Consider the following 9,005-nt stretch of genomic DNA (forward strand, 5'->3'; position numbering starts at 1 on the left):
AACTTTATTTACCAAGTACTAGTTATGTACAAGACTCAAACAAGAAAAACCAACCACTTAGTTCACTTTGACCACATCACTTGGTGTATGCTCTTTTGCCACAGTAGATTGTAGGGATTATACAACTTACTATGATCGCGTGAGGCCAAAATTCGAAAGCATTTTTGGCTTATGAATTAGGAAGTACTTAACATGCTGATTGAATCCTTCTATAGAAGGCTGAAAAGAATTCACTCTTGAAACTTTAATTACTTTCTCTGTTGCTTCATTTCAATGGAGAATTCGGTAAGATTGACTTCATTACTTCATATGTATTGCGATCCTTCAACTTACATATTCTAATCATTCTACTAGTGAATAATGAATAAACGAAAAAGCAGATTTAACTTTAAGCCAGAACAAGAAAGCTCTCATAATTCAATCATGTTACTGATCTTCAAGAGTTTTTACAGCATTTAAACCTTTCAAACTCTGTACATTTTTGACAGCTTAAGTTCAAGCCTACAATTCTGCAAATCATTGAACTGATACGGATCCAAATCTATACAAATGATCTGTTGTTAAGGGATCCTAATTTGGTTGAATTACTTGGAAAGAAGCTAAGTGGAGTACAAATGGAGTTAATGTAGTGTATAATCTTGAGCTAACTGGTTACTGCAGAGATATCTTCATCTGTATAAACCAATACCTAACAGCAGCAAGGCTTGAACCCCTTTCTTTAACATATGACTGATTATTAGTTCAACAGCTTTTTAGGTGTTAACCCAGTAGAGGTTCCTGCAGAGGCCCCAATGTGGGCGTCTGAAGGTCCATACTGCAGGTGACTATCACCCCAAGGAGTGCACATACCGCTGGAACGAGACCTAGTGCATACCGATTGAGGGAAAAGAATGGACAGCTCGTACTGCAGTTGTGCAGTTCCGGAGAGGATCCTGCATAGAAAGGTGACGGTGCCAAAGAAAATAAAGAGTTATCTGAAGAAAGGAAGCTACAAATAATTTAAGTGAGAAAAGTGAAATGAATTCTGCGCCCTATTACAGATTTCTTAACAGAAACTTTCTGGTAACAAGTCTATAGTAAAGTAAAAAGATCTCTGCTAGAGGTCATTATAAAGGAATGATGAAAATAAGTGGGTGAAGCAGCAAGTTCTTGGCTGATGAAGAGGCAAAACTGTTAACTAACTAACTCTGTTAATGAACTTAAGGTGGAGCTAATTCATTAGTTTTCCGCAGACACGCTCAGTAATGGATGTCAAACAATTAGAATGACTACACATAGAAGCTGGTCATTGACCAAGATAACAGAGAGATACAGGAACAAATGCTTACTCTGATATGACTCGAGAATGAACAAAGCCAACCCACATATCATTTTATCCAGAAAACTCAATGATCCGTAGACAAAAGCACAGCCATTTAGATCTCGGCCAACCAAGACACTTTGCATGCCCACTCCAGTCACCTGTTAAGTCATATAGGAAAGAGGTGCACACGAAGATCGTAATTGTAGGCTTTCTGATCACATTGCATGTTTTACAATTAATCGAGCATTTTAAATCATTATTTCTTCCAATCCATGTCACAGCAAAGAGCCTGGCTTCCTCATGGAATAATAGAAACTACATGATGTATGCACTTGGCTTTTTTGAGAATGGTGAGGAATATATACATGTATGCAAGGCTTAATGTAGCTGAACATCATTCCACAACTAAGAATATTACTGCCCACTCTTCAGTTAAACAAGTCCATGGTTAGTTAACAACTTCATAGATACTCAATAGTGCCAAATATTAAGCAAAAACCACAAGATATGGCTAGACCTCCTTTGTGAAAATAGAGTCATTAAGAAATAAATGGAAAATTGTCCTATCTAAGGAGATAATATTTCCACGTATATAAGGTCACAATTTAATTAACCCACAGCAAGTCCATCAGTGCTTAAAGGAGTATTTGGTCCATATAAATTTTATCATAAAGGAATTTTGCGCTGAAAGATAGCCAAAGCTGTTCCAGGATGGTTTTGTATCATGCTTTGATTAGAAATTGATGACCATCTAAAAATTGATAAAGCACCTCTCTAGCCTATGTCAGCAGAAATATATGGACTAAAACTTCTCATAAACCAAAGTTAAATAAGTATAATTGCTGTCTTATGGTTGACAGAAACCGCCCATCTGTGTTTTTTACAAGTTTAATGCAAAAAATAGATATGCTATAACAGGATAAAGTGCAAAAATAAAGTTTCAAGACTCGAGATTCAAAGTAAGCTCACAGAATATTATCCGTACCATTATCAAGGCATTTGCTATGCCAATCAATACCGACAAGATATACATAAGAACATTCATGTTTCTTGGAAGCAAGAGTATTCCTGTGCCACAAAGTACCCAAAGGAGACCTCCTGCAGTATAAAAGCCCTTCAATCGCTGGCTGGTCCATGTAATCTCCTGCATATAATACAGCTATAAGGAAACAAAAGAGGCAAAAAAAGGCGTCGGAAAATTCAGAGATAGAACTGACAAAAAAAAGTTCTGTTTGTATGGCACCTGTAGCAGGACGGATACAACGAAACTGCAAATAAAAATGATTGCAGGGACCTATCCACACCAATTAAGAACAGGAACAAGAGTTAGCACTATATTTCTTCCCTTGCCAATTCCTTCAAATAAAAGCTCTTTAGTTTAAATGAAAACGAGGTTCAGAAGAATACCAGAGCTTTTGAAGACTGACTCATCTGCAGGTCATAGATCACATAGAAAGCAAGAAACGCCTGCAATCCAAACAATTACAAGAACTGTATCGATCAAATCCATTTCAGTTTTCTGATATCTATCCAAAAGGGCCAACTCCAAAACAGATAATACTTACCTGGGAGACATTAGTCACAAGTCTGGTAAGCAAGTAAACAAGAGCAACTTGGTGATATAAGGTCTTCTTAAACCAATACATCCAAGAAATTCTAACATAACCTTTGACACGAGCTTCTAAATTCAAACTGGCCAAGAAAGGCAAATATTAGTGATTAACATCTAAGCAGAGAATTATCAAGAACTTGCCCTTATAATTAATCATGGTACTTGAAAGCAATCTCCCATTCCAAAATTAGCATAATTGTCATTTTCTTTTCTGAAAGTACATAACCTAACTTGTTCTTCTGGGATGGAATATTATTTTCAACTGGGTTTCTCACAAATGAAGCTATATTTTGTGGAGGAGGAAGAAAAGCTGAGCTATCTTGTTCAATGCATAATCTGGTTAGGGGTTAGCTCCATCAAAATTCTCAAACAAAATGATTTTTTCTCCAGTTCAGCCAAGCAATGAAATAATTCAAACAATTACATTTCCTTAAAAAACCAGTCCCAGAAAATAATGCAGCCGATAAATTCACTCAAAAACAGAAAATAAGACATGTGAAGACCTTGGCTCTCTGGTTCCGAGATGAAATACGCCCACAAAGCAGCTTCCAATGAAAATTGATATATATGCAATCCATCGATACTGCTCATTCAAAAAGTAATGAGAACAAGCCAAAAGAAAATTTAGAGTAAACAAAAAAGCCACTGAAGGTCACATACCTGATTTTCTATAGCAGCAGGTGTCCCTGCTCCGACAACATTGAACACAGCAAAAGCAACAGCGTATAAGCTAAGGTTTGCAATCTTCAAATTCATCAGGTTCAAACAAATGCAGAACAAACCAAAAGTTAATGATTGCTCACATGTGCAAGGAAATATAGCATGAAGTCATGGAGGAGATTACCAACCATTGTAAAAGCATTGCGACAACTAGCTAAAACTACTCTGCTCGTCGAGTTCAGTGTAATGCAGTTTACCATCGACCTACAGCAAGCATCAAATATTCTGTTACCAACTTCCAAAGAACAATCGGCTAATGTTTGGGTTATACTTGGTGAAATTTCATAAGGTGCTCATGCGCTTAGAAATTTAAAGTGGTTCTTCAAGTTATTTACAGTTTAGTTATTTTACCGACATCCAGAAATTTGAGAAAATATTAGCATGTTGGCAGAGCAATTACTTGTCAAAAGATGGTAATTTCATGATTATATCAGGATCCTATGTAGCTGCAGTGGTCAAAAGTGATGACCATTCCAGCTGGAGGGTAGAAGAGTGATAACTTCTGCAATCAAAGATGATACCCTTGGGGTTAGAGACATAAGGGTCCTAGATATAGCTTCATTAAGAAAATATGTGTGGTTGTGGCAGACATTTAAGTGAAAGAAGGGAGTTCTGGAGGATCAAAGGAGATAAATATGGAATGGAAGTTTGGTATTGAAGAATGAATACATGGTCGTTATGACACTGTTCTTTGAGAGAAAACTATAAAGGGACAGGAAGACATGTATGAAAAATATTGAGTTAAAAATAGAGAGGGGAAAAGGCTTTCAATAGGGAATAGAAATATTGTTAGAGGAGTCCGGAGCAAGTTATATTTACCAAGCTCTATACAGTTTACTATCTAAACCAATCAGGAAGCTGTTGTAGGGGAAATAGGGAAGAGCATATCACAGACCAAGCCCATGGTACATATTGTCCGCTTTGTCTCAACAAGCCTCACAGCTTTGTCCCTTGGACAACACATATAGAGCCTGAAAGTGGGTGTACCATGTGAATTTGTTCTCTGCATTATATAACCCTTCATTTTCCCGTTCCGATGTGGGATTTTCCTGAGATGTCATACTACACCCCCTCTTCGGAAGTTTGCTAAAGTAGAAGCCTACCAGTCTTCTGTCATGGCCATCACATACACCTTTTTTAGTGACTCAACATTCTCGCTGAGGTTTGCCCCACCATCGTATTGCTGGAATCCAACACTGATACTATATTTGCTAGCACAGTCCGCTAGTTATACTGTCCATTTCGGGCCTAGAACAGCACGACTTTAAAACACGTCATTGTGGTCTAAGGCTTGCTTCCTTAGATATCTAGCATTTCTCCCATGTTTTGTTAATGGTGATTTTGCCTAGGGCATTACAGATCAGTACGAGGAATTTTGGAAGTACAATTTAGAGGTGTTGTCTGGGATTGGCAGATGGAGAAGCTGGAGAAATTTCTGACTTGTTATATTCATCAAGCCCATGGCAGAACCTGTCATTCTCATGGAAATATTACTATCCAGTCCCCTAATTTACTGCAGCAAGGGGAGAGGAGAGTTTTCTTCTTCAGCAGCATGGAGAAAGATAACTTTTTGGGGTAGAAAGCTGCATGGATTACCATTCTTATTGCTCATAACTTGAGGAGGAGGAGGAGCACATGCACAGCCATTAGCTGGTGTCTTTTTCATAAAGGATTGGGTGATGATGGAGATCATTCAATTAGTAACAGAAAATGGTCCTCAAAATAGCAGATTAACATGTTAAACCCTGCCCTCGGAAGGTGTGAAAAAAACTTTCAAACATACACTCCCCCCCGCCCCCCCCCAAAAAAAAAAAAAAAAAAGAAGAAGAAAACTTTCAAATATATTAAATAAATTCAGCAAACAACTAACCAGAAATAGAATGACAAGTCTTTATAATGCCCCGGCACAGTAGTATTGTAACATTTAGCAAAGAAGATAGATAAGATCATAAAATTACATATGTGATACTTGAGTAGCAGCCCATCCCACATTGAAGATTGCAGCAAACACACTGTAACCAATAGTTTGCAGCATAGCCGAATTGGAACCAATAAGTTTGCAAGGCAAGCAGCCGCCAAAAACAGAAGAAAATGAGACACCAACCAAGACAGATCCTGCAAGATGCCATACTTTGAAATGCCCAAACCTGTCTATCTATCATGTAAAACGACAAATCTTAGTTAGAAGGTTAAATTTAATGTCGATAAAAAACTATGTGCTACTAGCGTGGGATTGAGGCATAATTGTTATTATTTTTGTAAAAAATTATGTGCTGCTCTCATGTCAAAAGTTACTTATTGCATTTAACCATTCAATGTGTTATAAGAAAATGACTGCATAAACCATATATTTAAATACTCATAAAAGAAAAACTATAAATTTTATAATGGGTAAGTGTAAGCTTAGATGAGAAAAAAGTGAAAATGGCAGAGCATGTTCTCGTTCAGCAGTGACTTCATGATCTCTCTTAGGAAGTGAAATTGGAAATGTCTTAACATGTTTTTCTTATGTCCTCTCCCCCGTTATCTGGAAAAATACAAGTTGATGCTTCAAACTGCCTAGGTAGTCAAAGTTAGCAAAAAATTTATATATGTGAATTTAAGTTTGTATTTTGAGCTAAGTGTATATCAAAGATGTTCTGCATATAGATTTGTGCAATACATGTGTTATAGCAAGTGACGGAGTTTGGTTAATACAGCAAAGTTTTAAAAAAGTTTGAAAAAGGATGTGGATATAATAAATTATTAAGGTGATGCTCTAAGTTAAGGTAGTAGTTATGTTATTGAGAGATACCAGTTCACCAGCAAATACAGTGGTCAATCCATCTGCAACTTGACCTGAGAGCATTACAACTGCAGCATCACTGAGAAACAAACAAGGTACACATGAGCACACAACCAACAACTTCACAACATAAGGTCTCCTATAGTTTTACCCTTTTCCTTTAAGTTTATTGAGGGGAGGGGTGAAGGGTAATGAAACGTGAGGGATGCAGGAGGCAGAAGTCACATGCTTGACAAATTGTGGAGGGTGCAGTAATGGCCAACATGAATGGGGTGAATCGGGAATGAAATTCCACTATTGGACTTGAGAGTACAGCGGCGACCGGCGAGCCCTTTAAGCCTGGATTGGATTACCAACCGGTATCTCTTACCAGTTTAGGCTACAGATATACCTTATGATATTTGTGTCCATAAAATGAAACCAGTCTTTCTAATTTGACTAACTAGAAGCTACGCCCTATCAGGTAGGGCCACTCCACTGAACTCATAATATTCATGCAACACACGCTAAACGAAGTATATAAAGTTTTGGTAAGCATTAACTCAAAAATTGCAAAAAAAGAAGAAGTATGCAGACATTAGATATCTATCAGCAGACAAGCTAGATCACGATAAAGAAAAACTGTAAAAGGGGTACATGTTAGTTTAAAAACGCAAGAAGGGCAATTCCTGTTTTCTTAATGCTAAATCGATCAATGGAAGACGCGTGCTCACTAGGGTACCTAACAGCAAGAAAATGAGTAACGAACCTTGGGGATAATCCAATATCTGTCAGAAAGACTAAGAGATAAGTGAACCAACAGGCTGATGTTATGTCGTTGAGCATGTGCCCAACACCGTAATAAAACACTGAACACCTTCCAATGGGTTTTGTACATGATTCATCATCCTGATTATGATTAACCATTATGTTATAGAAGTTTCGGCGGTGGTTTGGTGAATAGGAAACCTGCAATCCAACAGATGAGGCTTCAGATGCAAAATTACAATGTATAAGAATGAACCCAGTAAAAATGATGTTAAATTTCTCTCACAGCAGACATGACTTAAACACACACAATATTCAGTGAGAAAATTGAACCATACAGCAAAAACCAACAAAAAAAAGTAATGAACAGGGACGCAGTATACACAACATTATCACTCGTGTGCTAACAGGAAATTTACATCTTACTTGCAATCTTACACAAGTATAATACTAAACACATCTTGTCCGAGGTAGATGGTTACATACTTCACAGTATATACACCAAATACAGCATAACCAAGAAACTAAAAACGCACAATAAGTGAATACTTCAAATAACTGAACCACCTCAGATGCATGATGGAGACACAAGTATGTTGCATAAAAGCCACATCAAAAGAAGGGTATCAGATTGTGAATTCATAGCCAATGTCAGACACTTCCTTATTCTTACTAATAGTGGATATTTAGGTGAAATACCTTACTCTAATAGACTCCTATTAGCTCTTGAATTATATACCGGACATCCCTGATTGTTTTTAAGTAATGTAATGTTGACATTTTGAAAACCGTATCTATACATCTACATAGCTTTTCTCCTTTCCTTCCATTATGACAAGAGCAATTATAACTAAATTAATGCTAATAATCAACTATTTCCTCTGAGAAGTCCTTGCTTATAAGGATCAATGACTACTTGTACTCCCTTAAAGACCACTCATGAAGTCATGAAAATTCACTTACCTAGTTGTACATGCTTATACATTGCTGGGAATTTTAACCAACTGCTTATAATATCCTCTTATGATTTGATACAGAAAAAAAACTAGATTACCCTCCTAGCCATACCCCTATCAAAAACACTTGGGATCAACAAATCAGCCCTTCTAATAAACCCATTTTTTTAGAAAAAAAAAAAACAAGAATCACTACAAAATCACCAAGCTCTGCACTCAAAAACCAGAAAGGTCAACTTCTCTACATGTTCATCTTAATCACTCTCAAGAACAAAAGGAAACAAGAAAATAGATTCAAAGGTTCATCTAAGATTGTATAATACCGAAAATGGTTCCAACCCATGAAAGCTTACACAAAATTAACTCCCCATATAATCATTTAAAATTAAAAATTAAAAACAGCTCTTGAAACAAAAGAATAAAATTTTCAAGTAATTGAATGAAAATGTAAAATTTAAACCTGGGTGTGAGCTGAAAGCTATGTAGAAGAACCCATGATTTATACCAAGAAAGAAAAAAAAAACTAAACTTGGATCCACCTGAATGGAGCAAAAACAGAATTATACTTTCTTGTAATACAAACCAATCAAAAAAGTAAAGAACAGTTACTGGGTATGTAATGTAACGTGAATTAGACGCACCCCTTTTGTTGTTTTCTGTTAGTAGTAGTATTTTGCTTCTTCCTTCACTGCCACCGTTTTCCCACCACTGAATTAAAAGAGCCTTCTTTCACATATGGGAAGTTCAAAAAAGCAATAAAAAAAGTATCTTTTTAGGCTTCTTCTAAATCTTCTTTCCACCACTGACTGACAGACTGAGATTTTTGTTTGTCCTTTTCCATTCTTTCTTTCTTTATTTAGGATTTTAGGGAAGATATTAAGC

At 36.6% G+C, this 9,005-nt stretch overlaps 1 protein-coding gene across 5 annotated transcripts; it reads right to left on the bottom strand.

Moving 5' to 3' along the window:
• Positions 1–408: 408 nt before the first annotated feature.
• Positions 409–9,005, bottom strand: LOC104230846 (uncharacterized). 5 transcript variants are annotated; one of them, XM_009783741.2, is made up of 14 exons: positions 8,765–9,005; positions 8,584–8,662; positions 7,169–7,368; positions 6,430–6,499; positions 5,594–5,790; positions 3,764–3,839; positions 3,576–3,659; positions 3,419–3,498; positions 2,869–2,995; positions 2,711–2,770; positions 2,547–2,597; positions 2,289–2,447; positions 1,329–1,461; positions 409–932 (listed from the first exon to the last, which is right to left on the bottom strand). In XM_009783741.2, the coding sequence occupies exons 3-14, from the start codon at positions 7,324–7,326 to the stop codon at positions 760–762; spliced, it is 1,368 nt and encodes a 455-aa protein (XP_009782043.1). In that variant the 5' UTR covers positions 7,327–7,368; positions 8,584–8,662; positions 8,765–9,005; the 3' UTR covers positions 409–759. The 5 variants fall into 5 exon arrangements, with proteins under 5 accessions (XP_009782043.1, XP_009782042.1, XP_070019633.1 ...); XM_009783740.2 differs by lacking the exon at positions 8,584–8,662; XM_070163532.1 differs by lacking the exons at positions 8,584–8,662; positions 8,765–9,005 and adding an exon at positions 8,447–8,571.

This window comes from Nicotiana sylvestris, chromosome 1 (assembly GCF_000393655.2).
Source record: "Nicotiana sylvestris chromosome 1, ASM39365v2, whole genome shotgun sequence".
Classification (NCBI taxonomy): Eukaryota; Viridiplantae; Streptophyta; class Magnoliopsida; order Solanales; family Solanaceae; genus Nicotiana; species Nicotiana sylvestris.